The sequence below is a fragment of the Armigeres subalbatus genome, chromosome 3, assembly GCF_024139115.2.
Source record: "Armigeres subalbatus isolate Guangzhou_Male chromosome 3, GZ_Asu_2, whole genome shotgun sequence".
In the NCBI taxonomy this organism is placed as follows: domain Eukaryota; kingdom Metazoa; phylum Arthropoda; class Insecta; order Diptera; family Culicidae; genus Armigeres; species Armigeres subalbatus.
In genome coordinates, this window is record NC_085141.1 from 101,613,423 (window position 1) to 101,633,855 (window position 20,433).

The following is a 20,433-nucleotide window of genomic DNA, read 5'->3' on the forward strand; positions in this document are numbered from 1 at the left end:
TTGGTCAAATCTTCTCATCAAACCGACACAAAAATCAAATCTACCTCGAACAAGAATCATCAAAAAAAAATCAGGAAGTATCTGTCCGGTCACGAAATATTAGCCTCGACAGTGGCAAGCTTCCCACTGAAGGACTGCTTGAAATAAACCACAAGTTGGCTCAGCAGAGGATGTAGACTGTATCTCAGCCCTTCCACTGAAGGGCCTCCTAATCCGTGCGATAGCGACTGAAGGAGAACATTATTTTTAACTCTTAGAGCCTCGAAAAAGGCTGTTTGCTTCGGCTTAGTGCAAAAAGTAAGAAAACGATCTTTTCAAATAACCGCGAATTTCTAGTGATGGTATAAAAAAGAAGAGTGAATGCACTTTTCTTTTATACTACTTCATTTTGAATCTTCTCTGCTTCCCAATTGGTGGGCCAATCAGCTAGTGTCTTGTGTCCCGCTTCTTTGTTAGCTAAAGCGTCATCATCTTCTTCTTCTTTTTTACCCTTGTTGCTCGCTGCTGGCGTCTATTTCCTAACGGGACTTCGTTTGATACAGCCAATAAGCCGGGCAAGCGAGCTTAGAATTGCAGTTCAGGTGAGAAGTAGGGACACGGCAGGTATTTCCGTCCATCGTCATAGGGGCTAAAACCATCGAAAGCAACATCCATTCGCTAGAGCTCCACTACAGCAGAACGTATCTCCTGAGCTTAAGATTTGATACGAATAAGTTTGTCAAAAAGTGTCTCCTTTATTGGTTTTCGAGACTATGACGAAAAGACGAGAATACCTGCCTATACCATACATGTTCTTTTCTGAGACAACATTGTTAGTAGTAGAAGGAAGGAAACATGGGATTTCGGGTGATAAGATTTAGAATTGGATAACATCCCAAGTAACATTTTAAGTTTTATAACGCTCTTGAAGACCATAATTTACTCTACAAGAGTGTGATAAAACCAGTATAAAACCAAAATGTTACTAGGGATGGGACGATCATTCTGTCACGTTCGCTTTGTGTGCGGTCAGTATCAAACAATGTTTATCTAGATATTTTTTTATCAATGCCAAAAAATCCAACATTTGATGAAAAATCGATTGATAGTTTATTAATGTTTGAACTGTTATCGCTGTTTTTTTTTTAATCCAAATAAGATTATGTGAGAGATTTGGACATCTTATGTTTTTTTTAGGCATAGTCAAGCGAAGTCCTGCATCCACTTCGCGGTTAAATCAGAAAAATTATCCACTGTTAGTTTTGACGCTATTTATGAAAATCACGCATAAAATTTGATCACTATAGAATATTGGATTTGGCACCCAAGTACAATTTCTATCCCGAAGGGTATTGAAAGCTTTGATATTGATCTCTATTATTGGCTCTCTGAAGAACCGTTTGTTTTTGGATATACATACATGATATACATGTTCAAGTTCGACTCACTAACTTGTGTAAAAAACATGGCCGTCGGATTGCCAAGTAGCAATAAGCGAAAAGATGGCGCCACATGTTTAAACGGCAAACGTTATTTCCCGTTTTGTTTTAATTTTTGATTTCGTCAAAATCTTTTAGTTTCTTGATCGGATCTGGTCGATGGGACTCTTATTAAAAATGCATGATCACGCACACACGCGCTGTTGAGAAATTAATCGAAAAATGATCAGCACGCCAGAGATGATATTTGTTACTCAGGTTATTTATTTTTTGTTATTTCATTTTTGATTTTTTAATTTCCATGTTCTACTTGACTTAACTATTCATTGGTTTTGCAACTAAAACCTTTACGATTTTCGGTCCAGGTGCATATTTTGAATCACAATTGCCAAAAAACACGCATGTAAAAGGATCTACGTAAAAGAGCCAACGCGAAAGTTCCGAAAAGATGGTAATATCATACACACAGCTTCACAATTTCCTTACTATATCGTGGCAAGAACTGCAAGTAAAGTGATTCGCTTAGTCACACTGTTATGCTACGTTTAGACAAGGCAAGTGAATTGAGCAAGTCGCTTGAATCGAACGCGAACTGAACGTGTAAACACCTTAATTCAATTCACTTGAACGAAAAGAAAATTGAACATGTTCAACTTTTGGCAAGTCAATTGAATTCAACTGAGTTGTTCAACTCACTTGCCCTGTCAAAACGTAGCATTAAAGTCGATGGTAAAGTCGTTCAGATGAAAATGATTTTTGCGGCCGTGCGGGAAGATCTTTGTTGAGTGTTTCTGTTTTGCTTCCATGGTTCGGTGGGTGGCAAACGTGGGTGAGATAGAAGGCGATATGGCAAAACGACAGTTTTCATGTAGCAATAAGTTGTATAGGCGACGCTAGCGTGCTATGCAATTCCAACGTATTTAGATTTGAAATTTTACACAAGAAAAACGAATTCAAATGTATGAGCTTAAACGTCTGTCTGCGATGTGGCTTTTCTTCAGCCTGTCTCTACTCATCACCGATGCCGGCCGGTCTCGGCTCGACTCTGCTGCTGCTGCCGGTATCTGCTCAGCATTGCTGCTTTGTCGGGTCTGTAGGGTGGACTGCTGCTGTACTGGCTAGGTTTCGGCTGATGATGGTGGCTTCGATGGTGTCGAGCCGAAAAAGCGGTCGGTGCAGACTTCATTTCCTGCTAAAAGGTGTGAGTGCTGTTCAATCGATGATGCGGTTGCTTCGCTTGTCCCGGTCAGAATGAAAGGAAAAAATCGCGTTGCGCTATTTTATGGCTTCTCGGCAGACCCAGCGGCTGCTCATTCGCTGGTGTCTGTACCAATGGGAACGTAGTAATGGAATGATGCAAGAATTATGCGGTACCCATATTTATAGGTTCCCTTGATTTCAATGTTTTTCATTGAAAACTTCATGCCTATTGAAACAAGTTTCTCGGGTCTTATCTAGCATGGACATGAAAGGCATACTTGAAACACTGGGACAGAGCTGCCTCACAGCTTAGTTTTTCATTAAGCACTTCCACAGTTATTAACTGCGAGGTTTCTAAGCTAAGGTACCATTTTTGCATTCGTATATCATGAGGCTAACACGATGATACTTTTATGCCCAGGGAAGTCGAGACAATTTCCAATCCGAAAATTGCCTAGACCGGCACCGGGAATCGAACCCAGCCACCCTCAGCATGGTCTTGCTTTGTAGCCGCGCATCTTACCGCACGGCTAAGGAGGGTCCCAGAGACGAACGCTATTAGCGTTTAAAATCTTTCAACACAGCGTAACGCGGTCGATTTGAATATTATACTACTATAGGCCAAAAAGTAGCGAGGAAGTTATCAATTTGGCTAGGGAGAGGTTAATGTTGAAAAACTAACAGTACTAACTAACGTTATTTAGGAGAGTCGCCCTTGCGAAATTTTTTTTACTAGGTTCAAAAATCTTATTTGACGATTCTAGCTCCGTAATGCATTGTTTGTTGTCGGGATGTTGACGACTGTGACACAGAAGAATTTCGTGCAGAGCTGAACGAAAAAGGTGCTGACGAGGTACATCGTATTTCAAAGAAGCTTGGTGAACAGATGACTAACACCCATCTGCTGGTACTCACCATTCGCGGGGTCTCAAGACTGGGATACATCTACTGCGGTCGCTTGAGGTGCCTTACCTGACCCTTCTCTCCCTTTCTAATGCTGTACTTTGGCCGTTGGTCTTTTGATCGCACCAAAACCCGCTGTAAGGCAACTAGCAGCGTTTGTTGAAACGTGGATAGGTGGCGCGACCTTCCGAGAATTTGCAGCAAATGCAACAGTGAACAGCACGGCACATCCAGCCGTGGCTGCCTCAACTGACTCAAAAAAAAAACAGAAATGCCCCAAAAACCAAGCTTATCATCAGTAAGAAGAGAGGCGGACCCTCCGCCAAACCCTACCCGCATCTTCAATTCGTACGTACATTCGTACGTAGTGACGCATTATCCCCCTACAATCCATTTTGCAAGCGCAAGGTATCAAGCCGCTGTTTCTCCGGATGACTCAGGGGGAAACAAGCGAATCCAGTTTGGTGTTCTCAGGACGCTCTGTTTCTTCCCGACGAACGACCTATGATTCAAGCCTCCGAGCAGCAGTTTGCGGTACAACCAAACACAACAAACTATAAGAACCATGAACGCTGTAAACACAACGAGCTTCCACGGGCACTCTGAACCTATCTTTGGGTCGCTTTTCGGGCACCCTGGGGACACCAACTCGGGTCATAAGTGCCAATAGATATAGTGGTCCAGGCTCCCCGGGTACTCCGACCTGGGTGGAAGATCTAACACTACCAGCATTGTCCTGAACCTTGTCCAACTCTCCCTAATTGTCCCGCTTACAGACCCAAACGTCATCTTGGCCCAACCGATAAAGACTCCCCTACCCATCACAGTGCTCTGTTGGGTTGTAACGGTTGGTTCCAATTTGTATCTTGTTAGCTGCCGCCAATCAAATCCGGACAAAGCTCGAAGTACGGTCTGGAGCTCGGGTTCCCCGAACAAAAACCGGTAGACGGATCGCTTTACGAACTCGGGACTCGGTGACGACGTCGACTGGCACGAAGCCATTGGATTGGTCCGGCTGTGTACGGCAACCTTTTCACGACCAAAAGCAACTGGAGCGGCACAGCCGCTGAATTAAGGTTCGGTGACCTAGCGGTCGTTCATCGTGGTACCCCCGCATCATGCCAACCATCCTTTTGTGCAGCCGAACACGTTACGAACCCTTCGCTAAAGAACCACACTACACGCCGTCGTTCAGCATCGATTCGGTGTCTCTTTCGATTCAGTGTTCGCTTTCGAGGGCCCTTCACCTCGAGCAGCATGCTAGCCAACGTAGATTAACGATAATGCGCAAGTACACCTTCCCTTTGTCTCTCTCGCCACAGAAAGGCCTTATGGCCAAATAAAACCAATCATGTTAATATAATTATTGTGGAGTAGAATTTCATTTACGGACGCACTCCTTTTTTGGTTATCTATTCGATTCGGCCAAGCCTCGGTTTGTGTGGTCCACCTTGGAAAACGACCGTTTCTAAACTTTTCACCTCTTTCGTCATCTGAATAACGTAAGTGGTGGTGAAGTGTATATAACGGTGCTAGTTAGCTTACGACCCAATCAATATGCTTTATGCAAGACGATGACGAAACAGGGATTTCAATACATTGAGTCACAACGATCATAACAGCAATGATCTGCAAATCACATAAATTACACATTTATACTAAACTCACAAACCATTTACAAAGTTCTCACATTCAATCTTTTACAATTATACAATCATACACACATTGCATAGCGCTAGAAAGAAAACCATCTTCCTTCATTCCTTCTGTACAGAACCATCAACAAATCTGTTATGGCCGTTCATTTTCTCTCGCTTTTACTTTAATTAGCTCGTTCATGTATGTGTCAACGGTTAGCAATAACAAAACGGAACGCTATTATCCCTTTCATGCCCGTCGGAATTACCCACGGCAACATTCCCCCATCCGTAAACCCTGTGGCGGCTCTCAGCTGCGCATGGTTTACTAATAACTAATCACGCTACCCTTCGGCTCGTAGCATACTGATGTGCTACACGGTAGCACGCAAGTACCCATTAATGGGTATTTTCGTACCCATTTCTAACAAAAGCGGCATAACTCATTTAATGGGTAAATCGCGTTTACCCATTAATGAGTACGTGCCCTAAACTTCAAAAAATGGGTTTTTATTACTCTTGACAATTTTTTAAGAAATGGGTAAAAAATCCTCTTTTCATCAAAACAACAGAATTGAGGTTAGAATGAAATAAAATGGAATCAACATGAAATACCTTGTTTATTAATTTAAAAACGCATGGATATGTTATCTTTTATTTAAAAATTAACTTTGTGTGGCAACAAATAAATAACTCTTTCTTCCATATATTCAAGTGCTCAACTTCCTCATTGCTCCTTTCCTCAAACCTATATAGCCGGTTCGTTGGCTGCGGTCCCACATCGTGTCGTATCTGTTTCTTCTGATACTTGTCCTTTTACAACCTTCGACTGGATGATGTCCCATACTTTGAGCCCCTGTTGTGATCATTCTCCGAAAGTCCGACGATGAGACGTGGCCCTTCTGATATGATCCGGAATTGAATGTTGTTTTCACAGCGTTTTTCTCCCACTCGTCGTTTCGTTCCTGACTGGAGTTTATGGCCAGTGACTATCCTATGGGCCAATATTTCCATGATTCACAGGCAAGTTTTTCACTAGAAAACAGAATTTTATTTAAAATTCCTGTGTATGAGGACGGCTATTTGTTTCCTTTGCGCAAACAGTCTAAGACAAACTAAAATTATTTCAACTTACCTCACGCTTCAAGAGATCAACCATAATGCGTTTTTCTCGTTTTGCCGGGCGAGTTTCAAACAGAATAATGAGTTTTCTACGTAGAAACTGAAAATATCAGAAATGGCGACCGCGGCGGACAAATATATGTAATGCATACAATTTACCCAATCTAACCTTTCGGAAGAGATACTTGTTGATGGGGAGAAAATACTCTTTTTGATTGATGAAAAAAATACCCATTTTATGACATCTCAGCACATTTTATAAAAATGAGTGAATTTGCCTCATTTAATGGGTATTCCAAAGCTTCCGTGTACTGGACATTCATCAACCAAATGCCATCATCACACCCTACTGTCATCGCCGTCATCGCCTATCTCTCCAATGGGAAAAAATGGTGGCTAACATCTCTGGGGTTAGCGCGCGGTGGGCCCCACTGACAATTCAAAATAAGTAAACAAAAACATCATTTCAGGACTATTTTTTTGTGATGGAGTAATTGTTGTTAAGCTATTTGAATGAATTTATTACTATTATCGTTATGTAGAACGTATTCGTGACGTGACAAATGTGTTCGATTTTCAATTTAATTGTAATAAGACCGTCAACCGTCAATTCAACAGAACACGGTTAGTACGGTGCAAAACAAATTTGAATATTTGGTAACAATATTGTATCAGAAAATAACGTCCACAGTAAAAAAATAACGAGAATTTCATGCTGGAGCCAGAAGCATAGCTGTGTGTCATCCGGCTGCATCATCATTCTCCCACTGCTTTGTCAGGTACCTTCCCTGTACAGGCTGAAGGCGATACTCTTCTAGATTTCGTTCCAATTTCCACTTCATTCAAGTGATCAAGATCTTTAAAATCCCCTGCGCCCACTTGTTGGGAGGGAAGTTCTAACTTCTGGACTGTCCGAGCATCGACTAGATCAAACAGATTACCAGAAACCTTTATCTTTACAATTTTCGATCGTCTCTCCTTCTGCTGTATGCCGTTCGTCCAATACATTTGCAGTGGCTGTATCGGTCCATCTGCTCGCAGCGACTTCGCCAGATTCCTGCTCACCAAGGTTACAGCTGATCCTTCGTCGATCAAAGCCAGAGTGTTTACATGCCTAGATCCATGGTAGAGGGTTACTGGAGCCACTCGGAACAAAACCGTCGGATTCAGATGCCGATGACTATGACATTGAACCTCTAGTGGTCTGGACTCTATCTCGGGTCCACTATGCAGCAAATGATTATGAAACTCCGGACAGCCGCTATCGAACAGCGCTTCCTTATACGGCATGGCCGTTCCCTGTGATCATACATGCAACACGGACACAGGCCTAAATGCTCTACCGTCTTCCATCTTTCTTCCACGTTTTGCGACACGAACTCCGAATAGTTTCGTCCAAAGTGATCTATCTTTTGACACACAGAACATTTCATGTCTCGGTATTGTGGTTGGGTTGAGGCCTCTGTCACTCTAGGACGAGGCTTGTCACTTGACAGCCCATCATTTGTTACTCGATCGGATACTTTCGTTCTCGTTTGTTCACGATTCTTGCTCTTCTCCTTTACCTCCGGCTTTTCGAAGGTTGCTTCCAGAGCCTTTTCAACGAGACTTTCCATGAATGCTCCGAATGTTTCCAAGTCTATCGACCGAGAGCATCGCTTGTATTCCACCCACTCCATAGCATAGTACGAAGGCAGGTTCTGAACTAAATTCTGCATCAGAGTCGGGTTCTTCAGATGGTCAGTCAGTCCTGCTGCTTTAAGGTGTTGCGTAAACTCTTCTACTACTTCTACCCTCCGGGTCCTTCTAATTCTTGGATCCGGTTTGCCAGCCTTGTCGACAAGATTTCTGGATTCCCGAATCTCCTTCGCAACTTATCAACTATCAGCGGAACGTTCTCTGGCAATAGAAGAGGATTTCGAACCGTATCCAAAGCTCTGCCTGTCAAAGCCTCTTGCAGTCGCACCAAATTCTCAGCATTGGTGAAGCCGCATGACTTGTTCGCCTGCTCGTAAGCGCTGATGAAAATTGGCCACTCCTCGGCGGCACCGTTGAGCTTTGGCAAATTCCTCGGAAGGACCTGCCTCGACGCAATCTGTAGACGAGATGGTCCTGTCTCCGCCGCTTTCACCTTTGAAGAGACTCTCTCCGGAGCGACATCGAACTCATCATCCGAAGAATGGGAAATAACTTTCCTTTCGAACGATGGCCGGGGAAGACTGACCTCGGGTATTCCAGCATAATAGCTGTCCGTACCCCGCTTCACTTCTGGCTTGCATGGTTTCTGTGGCTTTACGTTGCTCCGAAGCTTTCTCGGAAACATCTCTTCCAGTTCACCTTCTGCTACATCAGTCTTCGCGCCATCTCCTAAATCGTCATTGTCGAGCATAAAATCTCCAACGTTCCCATCCAGATCGATAATCTTCTTCAGAGCTGATCTTCTTTCCAGCATCTGCTTCCGGCGGACAATTCTCTTCCGCTCAAGCTCCAAGATCCTTCGGTGGTTCTCCTCTTCAAGCTCTTCCAGCCGGTTCCACTCTTCGAGTTCTCTGAGTTCCCTCAAAGCGCGGGTTCGCGTCGACTCCGCCGACGGCATACTAACACTTTTTTTCATGCACCCACGAACGCGACTGGTTTTCTTGACCGGAACAGATTCGGCACGTTTCACGCGGTTGCAATATCATGTCATGTCTGACAACACATGCAACAAAACATCGTGATCGTCCTCTGTAGCGTCTTCGTCTCCGCTTACATGTTTCTCGTCTATCTTTTTCTGTCCCTGATCTCCTACCTTTGTCGAATCTTCAACGTCATCGACGTCTTCTATCTCATCGTCCTGCGCTAGTTCCCTAGTCATACGACTTTTGGTCAACTTTGTCTTTTCTGACTTACCAATCTCCGTCTTACTACCTTCATACCGACCAGAATGTGTGAAAACCACTGGAGAGATGGCTGTGCTGCCTGGGGCACCCAACGAGGCTCGGATGGATCGATCTTCTCCCAGACAGGTCGCACAGAACCTGACCACCTCGGCGACGCTTTCATCGACGCCTACGCACTCAAAGTGGTATCATTCTCGACACTTTTTACACTGGACGTCAATTTCTGCCTTCAGTGTAACATTGATGGTTTCTGGAACCACGGGCCAAACCTAGAGCTGTTGACGAACAACAATTTACCCTGGACCATTGCCCTCCAAGAGGTAAACCTTATTTCCTCCGCTTCTCTGGACCGTTCCCCCGGAGGGAAATACAAGTTTATATATAAGGTTAGTTCAAATATCTGGAACTCAGTTTCGATAGGGATCCTTCGGGAGATCCCCTCTGGTGTTCCCCAGATTAGTGAAAATCTGCCAGTCGTAGGAGTCCGAAACCGACGAAGCATTTCCATCAGTGTAGTGAATGTTTACCTCCCCTCTCCCTTTCTACTTGTGGAATATATGAACGCCCACCATCCGACGTGAAGTGGTAGAAGGTCGGATCCCCATGGTGTCGCATTACTCGAGACTTTCGAGGATGCTGATCTTGTTCCCCTCAATGATGATATCTTCTTCAATGGCCACTCGGCCACCGCCATTGATATGTCCACTGCTGGTTGGTCTTTTTCCGTGCTAAAATGGGAGATGGCGTTATGATGCTGAAAAACTTTCCCCCTACCGCAGAAATAGTATTCCTCGATCTGATAAATCAAGCCTGAACCAATCAAACCTTTTCCTATTAGTGGCGCCTCAGCTACGTTATTCCTATTCCAAAAAAGAGTATCTCTTCCCGCGACACCGCTGCAACGCGCTGATTACATGCCTATTTCGCTGACCGCCTGTGGTATCAAAGATTGTCGAGAGGTTTGTAAACCACAGGCTGCGTGAAAAGCTTGAACCTGACGGAAGATTTGGCTTCCGTCAATACGCCTTTCGTCCAGGGTACGGGCCCAGTTCATACTTCACCGGATTAGAAGACGTACTACGAAGTGTCTTCGACCAAGGGAAACACGCCGATCTAGTTTTTCGGGATATTTCGAAGGCTTTTAACCGCACTGGACCTCACTAGTGCTGAAGCAGCTGGGGGACTAAGGTTTCACTGGTACCATTTTGCCTTTTGTTCACAACTTTCTTTAACGTTGGTTCTTCCGGGTGCTTGAGGCATATGACATATGACATACCAGGTTGAAACAGATGTCCCGCAGGAGTCTGTTCTAACGGTGACCCTGTTTTTGGTCGCAATGGCCTACCAAAGAACATCTACGTCTTTGTTTACGTGGACGGCATCCTGCTCATAGTGTGTCCGCGGGCATGTGTGCAACGGGCGGCGCCGTCTCTCCTTCCTCAGACTCAAGATCAACAGCGGATTAGATAGTTAGCCTTCTGATGATCCTTGATAATTCCCGGGAGTACAATTTGCAGACTTGTTCAATGATTTCATAGCAACGTACGATTAAGTGAAAAGAAATGAGATGTAACTGATAATGTTTGAACATGGTTTTTCGGGGAAACTGATTGGGCTGATATGCGCATCTCTTGTTGGCTCGAAATCAAGTATTCGGATGCAGGCCAAATGCTAACCATCTTTGTGACCTTTGATGAATTGAAGCACTTTCGAATTTATTGCTCAAGATTGTACTTGAGGATGCTGTTAGGAAATCTGGCGAGCATAGGGAAGGAAATATCATCACACGGTCGCATATGCTCGTGGGCTTTGTGGACGACATCGACCTCATTGGAATCGATCGCATGGCAGTAGTGAAGGCTTTTGTCTCTCTGAAGAAAAAGACGGCGAGGGATGACTTAACCATTAATTCTAGCAAGTCAAAGTTTATGGTTGCGGGTAGAAACAGAGGGAGACCTAGCGGTGTTGATGCTGAGGTAGGGCTTGATGCGGATGTATTTGAAGTTGTTGAAGATTTTTTTTACCTTGTAATGCTTGTGACATGTGACAAGGAACAACCTATAGTCAGGTCGATGCAGTATAATATGTTGAACTGGTTAACGCAAGGGTGTGAAAATGCTCACTAAGTGAATGCAGATTAGCTCACAGTTTGATACATCACTCAATTAAAAAAGTTCACCACTTATGGTTAAGTTGAATCTGTGCAATGAATAGTTTTATTGTGCTCGCATTTATCACACTACGCGTTTGAGAGTATGATTATGATAATTTTCCTCTTATTTATACAGTTCAATAGTGGTTTCAACAGATTTGACAAAGTAATGTTTTTTTCTGATGTTCAGACTTATTCTTATTCCTTCTTATTACAAACTCGGCACGTATCCTTCAAATTGGTTGCAAACTGTATGTCATATTCTCTAATTGTAGTCTTACAAACTTACCGTAGATGGACTAGACAAATTTCATTTCGATTATTTCTTTTATGGCTAGCGAGGACGGAATAAACACTGTTCTGAGAAAGGCACCAACAGCCAATATTACAACGCCGTGGAGTTGGCTAAAATGTACAAAGTTCAAAATGCTAATATTCGACGATCTCTAGATTACAGAAATCCATGCTCGTTGAGAAACTCATCGCTGATTTCCTGCTCGTTCATATTGATCAGGTTACCAAAGTCTTGCTCGTCAAAGTTGCCCATGTCAGGAAGAAAGTACGGAATCGTTTCAACAATCACATTTGGACCTGTCTGCACCATCGGTTGACCGTTGGTACCGAAGAAGGGAACCACGATGTCGTCATTGGCTGGCTGGGGAATTTCATTGTCCGAAAAAATCTGAGAGAGAAAAATTTCATTTATCATACATGATTTTTAAGGAACCATCGAAAAGTTTTACCTCATCTACGCTGAGATTAGTGAAAATACTGGTGCCACTTTCCGCGTTGATAATTGAATCAAAATTAATATTGCAGTTTTCTACCAAAGCGCTCGTATGAATCAACTGATCATCGCTGCCGGCAATTATGGGCGATTCGCTAATAGTCGATATCTGATCAATATCTACGCAACCAGAATCGGCGTTGCTCACGTTGTCCACGCTGTCGATGGTGACATTGTGGATCATTTGATCATCCATAATTATCTGTTCGGCACTAGTTTCCGTGTAACATACGACAGTTGATGGACTGTCGTTATTGTTTCCATCGACACTATCGGTAGGCGGCTTTCCATTGCTGCTGCTGCACTCGATAGTCGATTCTTCGCTGGTGTCCATCTTTCGCTGTCGGTTTCGACTGCGAATCGAAGAACCTGCAGAGCTGCCTCGATTACGTTGCCGGATTCTTATTCGTTTCCGCTCACTCTTCGATGCGTCCATTGAAAGCTCCCAGTATCCTCCCTTACCTTTCTCGTCTTTGGCGCGTGATACTTTGGTAAAGTAGAAGCTTAACGAAAGATTATGTCGAATGGAGTTCTGTTGGAAGATATGTTTTTATAGTAATTAATGCCCGAGATATTCTATTTTAACAAAACTCACGTTCCAATTTTTATGCGCCTTGTAGTACGCAAACTTTTCCTGTATCCACTTGCAGATCTGTTTCAAGGTCATCCGTCCCTCATCCAGCATAGCCATCGCAATGATTTGCGCATAATTGAAGGGTGGCTTTTCGGTGGCGTTCACCACTGAAGTGTACTGCTCCTTGCGTTTGTCGTACGATTCGCGGCTTCTGTTGTGGGGGAAAAATGAGCGACGTCGCGTGTCAGAACGCAATTACAATCCAACCACAAATCGTGAGAACGTGAGAAACCCATAAAACCTACCTTCGCACTTGGGCGATGAATTTGTTGAATCGTGCCGTCGGTAAATCCGTCAGCGGGACGTCCGACGGCGTCAGGTTGGTGATGTTTTTCAGTTCGGTCAACCACGAGAGGTTAGTCAACTCCGGTTCAGAGTCGTCCTCGTCAGCTTCCATTGGTTGGCCCTCTTCGGTTGGATCGCAGTCTTCCGTAATGCTGGTGTTGGCAAGAGACGATTCGTTACAAGCGTCCGCACTGCTGCTTGAACTGCTTGCTTCTTCGTATTGGTGGTGCTGCACTGTTGGATGGCCAGCAGTGTTAACAGCAGGAGGAGGAGGAGGAGGCGGCGGAGGGGCTTCCGGTGGCACGGTTTCTACATTGATGGAAACTGTGCCGCTTAGATCGATGGTGCCGTCGGCTAGCGCAGTGGTGGCGGGAGTCAGTGGAATCGAGTTGTGGCCATTTAGGACGTAATTGTAGGCTGGAAAAGGAAATGAACATAAGATTGTACGACAATTCCCCGAAAACCAATTCCCCGAATGCAATTTCCCCGAATGTAATTTCCCCGAATGTAACAATTCCCCGAATGCAATTTCCCCGAATGTAACAATTCCCCGAATGTAACATTTCCCCGAATGGAACAATTCCCCGAAAACATAGTACCTCTTACAAACGAGTATACCCCGTTAGGCATAAGTACGTTAGGCATAAAGTCGTTAGGCATAAGTACGTTAGGCATAATGGACGTTAGGCATAAAATGACCCAAAGAACAGCCTGTGATATAAAGAAGGCAGAATTATGCCTAACGTCCATTATGCCTAACGTACATTATGCCTAACGTCCGTTATGCCTAACGTCTATTATGCCTATCGTACTTATGCCTAACGTCCTTATGCCTAACGTCGCGGACCCCTTACAAACACATCGCAATCGACTGTATACGTCCAAAAAAAAAGCAGCGTTTAAAGATACGTTCAAGTGTGTCTTATTGGACATTGCCAGCGCAATATCCTTTGGTGAAGATGGGCGTGGCCAGGAGTAGTTATCCTCGCTTTCGCGATTTTTATCCTAGATTGAAATCAAGGATCACACCTTCCTTGATTTCTGATAGCAATTTGAATAAGGATTTCAAAAGAAAAGTATGACACTAGTATCCAATTCACAAAGTACACCGTAACTATGCTACGCTTATCAGCTCCATATCCTTTCGTAGTATTAGATGTTCTTGATCCTCCAAGATGTGTTTTTAAATTATAAAAATATCGGGGTAGAATGATTTCCAAGGTGCTTTTTTTTAAAGCAGAATCGTAAACGGCAATTCCGATTGAAAGCGTTTTTGGTAAATATTTTTTTATCTTCGAAATTAAACTCCTGTCCTGTAAATACCTTCTTAAGAAGTTTGAGGCAATGGTTCATGTGAATCCTTTTAAACAAAAATATTGCGTTTGCCCGGACTAAGGCAATGGTGAATGTGATTCCTTCTTTAAAAATAATGCATTTGCTCGGACTAATGCAATGGTAAATGCGTCGCTTCTTTAGGGAGTGTTTCCAGATTATTATTGTTATTATTCTATCTATCTTTAATAACACGTATCTGTTCGAAATAAGATAATATGGATGTAATCCATTCTTTAAAAGAAATCATTTCCATCAAGTAAGGCAATGGTAGATGTGGTCCCTTCTTCAGAAAAAGGCGTTAGCTCGAAATAATGCAAATATGAATGAATTGAGAATGATAATAAGGATTGATGTGCTCTCTTATTTTGATGCCAATTTGGCCAGAATAAGGAAAAACAAAAATATAAGCAATATGTATTGAATATATAATATTTTATCGAAAAACATTTTGCCGAATTCATTTTCTCAGAATAGCATTAGGCTTTTTTTCAGATTGTTCTAAAAATTGGCTTTTTCTTGGATAAGTGTAGCATAGCAGCAGTTTTGAAACATATAATTGCTCCGTATCAATATTACATTATATCTGGCAAGCGAGCTTCTATAGTGAACGAATTATCTCCTCTCCTCTTGCCTTATTATGGACAGACGTTCTTTCTCGAGACGCTTTATACTGGATAGACGAGTTTATATAAAAAGGCATTATCTCCTCCATTAGCACTACATCGGGTAGACGGGATCATTTAAAGAAGGCACTATCTCATTGATTCACTTTATTTCAGACAAACGAGTTCATTTAAAGAAGGGACTATCTATCCTCTTTGCCTTATACCGGGCAAATGTGTTCATTTGAAGAAGACCAACGACCAAGGACCAAAGACCAAGGATACTAATACATTTAGAGAAAGCAATATCTCTTCACTTCGCTTTGGGCTGTTTTTCAACTTAGTCTTCTACTAACATTTCCACAGTTATTGACAGCTTTCCCGTGCCTGCCAGTTGCATGAATGTCTTTTGTGGCAAGTGCAATGGACACACTGTGCTCAAAGAGCCGAAAATGCTTCTCATCCGGAAGCCTTTTTATCCTAGATTGAAATCAAGGATCACACCCTCCGAACCGAGAATCGAACTCGGAACCTCCGGATCAGAAATCCTCCAATCACTTTGTGCCGCACTCGAAAAGAAGAGAAGCATTCGGGGAAATGTTACATTCGGGGAATTGTTTCATTCGGGGAATTGTTACATTCGGGGAAATGTTACATTCGGGGAATTGTTATTCGGGGAAATTGCATTCGGGAAAATTGCATTCGGGGAATTGGTTTTCGGGGAATTGTCGTACAATCGAACATAATATTTACATTTGATACGAATATTCCTGTAAGGCGGCTTCTGAACTACCAAGATTATTAAAAATTAACTATCGTAATTAGGTCCTCGCAAAAAATTGCAAGTCAAATATTGATTTATGCTTTCAATTTGATATTTGAACGAACTGTACACTGTAAAATATGGTTTCTCGATACGATTGGTGGATAACTCAGGCTTTGAATGATACAAGAACAGTGCCAGCGGCTTAAAACCCAATGACTGCATGATTATACAGCGAAAAGGCTCCTCCATGACTGGAGCATTAACGAGAAAGCTGCATCAAACCAAGATTATTACCTCATGTATATTATCTCATGATCATTCTTTGACGAGCTACCCTGCGAGACGGACTATAGTTTTGTATTATTCCTCTGGGTCCCAATCCGGGTTTTCTCGTCACGTACCGCGCCAAATACAATGAACACCAACAACACTAAGACCCCCGCCCCAAGATCTCCCCTCACGACACGAGTGGAAAGTATGTTGTTTTTTTCGAACCAAAGGCATACGCTTGAATATTTGTTAAGATCTGGACAATACATCAGCCTAGTCCTGATGTTGGGTGGGACTTTGAACAAATTTGACCGGACTGATTGAGCGTCTGTTCACTAAGGAGGTGAGGCTCCAACAGCGTCAGTTCTGGCATTCAGCGGCTGAGTATGAAATGCTTTTCCCCGGAAGCTATATCTAAGATGGCTGCTCCGGTGGATAGGGATCTTAGGTCAACAACTTACTACTCCCAAAACTTAACAAACCGTTCGAGAAACCAACGAAGAAAGATCAAGAAGTGATATAACGGCGGCCACTTTTGGCATGAAACAAAGGACACGAATTGGAACATGGAATGTTTTAACGTTAGCTCAGCAAGGTAAGCTGGGACAACTCGCCAGCAAGGGACTACGTGAAGTCCGTTGACCAAACTTTGGAGAACACAAACTACATTCGGGGCAGGTATCGCAGTTGGTTTCCTGCTTAGCTCTCATGCACAGGCGGGACTTATCAAGTGAGAACCATTTAATGAGATAATAACTATTTCCAGGTGCAGAACACGGGTAAGGAACCTCATGATAATCCAATGTTTGCGCCGACCGATGTGGCGAGTTGTTGGACAAGGAGAATTTCTACGGTGAACTGAATGCCGTCGTGGATAACGTTTCTAAAGATGACATCAAGATCTACATGGGCGACTTCAATGCGAAGATCGGCTCCGAGAACACGGAATATGAGCGTGTCATGGGACGTCATGGTCTTGGAAAAATGGGTGAAAACGGTGAGCTATTTGCAGAACTCTGTGGCAATAACGACACGACGACATGGTGATTGAAGGATCGCTCTCTCCACATCGACCAGTGCACAAAGTCGCGTCCCTAGTAACATTTTAGTTTTATACTGGTTTTATTAGACTCTTATAGAGCAAAAAATGGCGTTCGTGACCGTTATAAAACCAAAAATGCTACTTGGGGTGGGTCTCTCGTGATGGACAAACTGAAAATCAAATCGACCACATTTGCATCAGACGAAAATGAAGACGGAGCCCTCTTGATGTCTGGAATAGATGCAGCGCTGTCATCGCGTCTGACCATTACCTTCTAATTGACATATTGCTTTTTAATATAGTTTGAAACGTATTTTTGACACACATATATTGCTATGTAAAGAAAATCTTGAGTTACGAAAACATTATAAAACTCTTCAAAATGACAAGTTCGCCAATTTTAAAATAATCGCCCATTGCTTAGTATATATGTTTTGCAAAACCAGTAACAAACTACTCTCGATTAGTGGGTGTAATACAAAGTGTCGACACCGTCAGAATTGGAACAAGATTCATTTGTAATACATGTCCATTCGCTAGACGAAGTGGCCTTAATCGGTCACCCCATAGGTTGCCGGGGGAAGGCGAAGGTGAAAGCCGGGGTGGGTCAGATGAGGTGCCGGTCGACGTAAAAAGGGACGACTCCACTTTGACCAAGGTCATAAGCTCGGTGGTGACCAACCACGTGGAGGCCAGACAATGAAGGCGATTACTGACGTTTCAGATATAATCATGTCTATCCGAATACCCGCGTGAACTTTAGTAAGGGTCTGAAACAGACCGTACTGACCCTCTGCGCTTTAGTCGTGGATGCGAAGTCGGAGTGGAAGACTTTGATAGATGCCAGTGAGAAAGCAGTGCACAAGATCCGCATTCTTATTGAGGATAAGGAGTCGGCGGTAAAGGTCAGGAAGGAGGCCGAATCGGAGAAGCGGCTGGTGGAGAGCCAGGTTGCGGAACTCCAAAAGCGGATGGCCATCAGCGGTGTAACTCCGAAGGTAAGAAAGGTCACGCAGGTGGTGGACCTGAATGTAGTTAAAAGGGTTACAGTGCCGCCTAAGAGGAGAAATGGAGAAACTCGCCCGGAAAGGATTGAGCGGACAGTTGGCCCTAATGATCAACGGAAAACAGTGCCTCCACCAAAGAGAATAACTGAGGATTGCCGGGAGAAGGACCTGCCGTGGACGGAGGTCGTGAATCTCAAAAAGGCGAAGCGGAGTCGTCAACAAACCGCAAGGATTGCGGCAAATGAAGCGGAGCAGGCCACTGCTAAGAAGGGTAGAGGCCGTGAGAAAAAGGGTGCGCGTTCCAATGGCAGTGGCAAGCAAAAAGACAGAGGTGAGGCGATTATCGTCAAGACTGACGATAAAAGCTACACCGACGTCTTGAAGACTTTGAGATGCAACGAAAAGCTCTTTAGTCTAGGAGGAGATGTTAACTTCATCCGTTGAACTCAGAAAGGCGAAATGATTCTCGTCGTAAAGCGGGATGCTGCTCAGAAGAGTTCTGAGTATGAAAAGTCAACAGAGGAGGTGTGAGTCTGGACTTGCGATATCCCAACCAGGAGATAATATCATCTCCTGACGATGAGGGTTTTGTCATAGCAAAGGTAAACACAGTTTACTTTTGTAGCTGCTAGTAGCAGCTGCTGCTACTGTCCTCCTAGATTGAATATATAGCAGTACACTAAGGTAGTCGATATTCTTGGGGCGAAGCTAACTGGCTTAAAACCAGTAGTTGTTTTTGTAGCAAGGGATTTCAAAGCGTGGGAAGTGGACTGGGGTTCCCGGTTCAGTAACGCTAGAGGTCATACCCTGCCAGAGTCCTGTAATAAATGTTGTCCCGCTGAACGAAGGACATGTGCCAATGTTCAGAGGACCTAACGGCGATTCATGTATCGATGTGACCTTCTGCAGCGCGGGATGGTCGGTGGAACCATACTGGAAGATTCATGAAGGGCATACTTCCAGTGACCATCAGGAAGTACGTTTTATGGTCGGTTATAACCCCAAAGGAATCACAAGTCGGGTCGGTGATACTGATTCAGGATGGCGCACCTCTCAGGCACTACGGTGGGAAAGTCGGACTACAGGACTAAGCAGCAACGAATTAACCGAGAAATCAACACGTGCCTGCAACATAACGATGCCAAGAAGGACCAAATCTCCCGGTAATCGACAACCAGTGTACTGGTGGTCGAAAGGGATCGCAGATCTCCGTAGAACGTATCTTAGAGCTAAAATGTCACCCCATAGGGTGATGCATACAGGATAGTGAGCGCAAGGACCAACAGCACGCCCTTTGAGAGATTCCCAGAGATGTTAGCCAGAATAGCAGGACGGTTGTTTCCGAAACATGAATCATCGAACTGGCCCGAACTGGCACTCGTACGGTGTGAGTGGTACCGGTAGTGACGAACGAGTAGCTTATCCATCTGCAAGAACACTTAAGCTCAATAAGGCACCAGGCCCGGATGGTATTCCATAGAGTTTTCATCCCGGGACATCCCGGGACAAAAAATCCCGGGATTTAGGAAAATTCGGGATTTCCCGATTCCCGGGATATTATTTTTGAAATCCCGAAAATCCCGGGATACCCGGGACTAAAATTATTGTTTCATTTCCAGCTCGCAAACAGTGTAATTTTTCTTCTTACAAAAGTTATTTGTTTCGAACGCGAAACCTAACTTAGGTGATAAACTCATATCATATTTTTATACCTTCCATCAGACATGATTTTTTACTAGTTCGTTTATTTGGTAGGCTCAGGCATGTATACGGAGCCAAGGTTGTTTGTGATGCACAATCGATATCATTTTATTATTAAATTAGTAAGAGAAGAACAGACATGAAAATATCGGAGATAGTTAATAGAACACCTTCACAAAAAATATTAGATTCCCCTATACCACTCAATGGAGGGCTACTGACTGATACTTTTTCCAGCAGCTACAGATCTCTATGAATTTAACGACAAGTATCTACAGTACAAGATCAGCTATATCTATTTGGCGCCTGCTTCCTACCCATCTCCAGTCTACAGCGAGGTTGTGTACACTAGCTGATATTAGCATTGCTAAACTCCTCGCGCCGCCCAACATTAAGTCAGTCCTCCTGAACTTCTTGCCTCCGAAACAATTATTGATCCAATTCATGTCCTTCCAATCGACGTTCGTACAACAAACAGCACATGCGCAAGTACAAGTGGTCCGACCCCGATGGTGTGTCTATTTGTTTTAATGTATCGCTTCGATCAAAATCAACTTTGGTCAACAGGCTGCAATCAATTTGTCCAATTCTCGGCTTCTGTCAAAATTGTATACCAGCTTTAATCGCGTACCCCATTATCGTTAAATTATCGAGTTCACTTACGTTAAATTATCAAACTCCGATAATAAT

The 20,433-nt window shown here is 43.6% G+C and overlaps 1 protein-coding gene across 1 annotated transcript in view; it reads right to left on the reverse strand.

Annotated features, from left to right (window-relative positions):
• Positions 1-11,350: 11,350 nt before the first annotated feature.
• The window catches only part of LOC134227425 (forkhead box protein J3), a 32,672-nt gene continuing 23,589 nt past the window's right edge, over positions 11,351-20,433 (reverse strand). Inside the window, exons 2-5 of the mRNA XM_062708915.1 lie at positions 12,981-13,437; positions 12,697-12,886; positions 12,058-12,633; positions 11,351-11,996 (exon numbers count right to left, since the gene is read on the reverse strand). Of these exons, the coding sequence (XP_062564899.1) occupies positions 11,766-11,996; positions 12,058-12,633; positions 12,697-12,886; positions 12,981-13,437 (1,454 nt within the window). The 3' untranslated portion in view covers positions 11,351-11,765. The remainder of the gene's footprint in view (positions 11,997-12,057; positions 12,634-12,696; positions 12,887-12,980; positions 13,438-20,433) is intronic.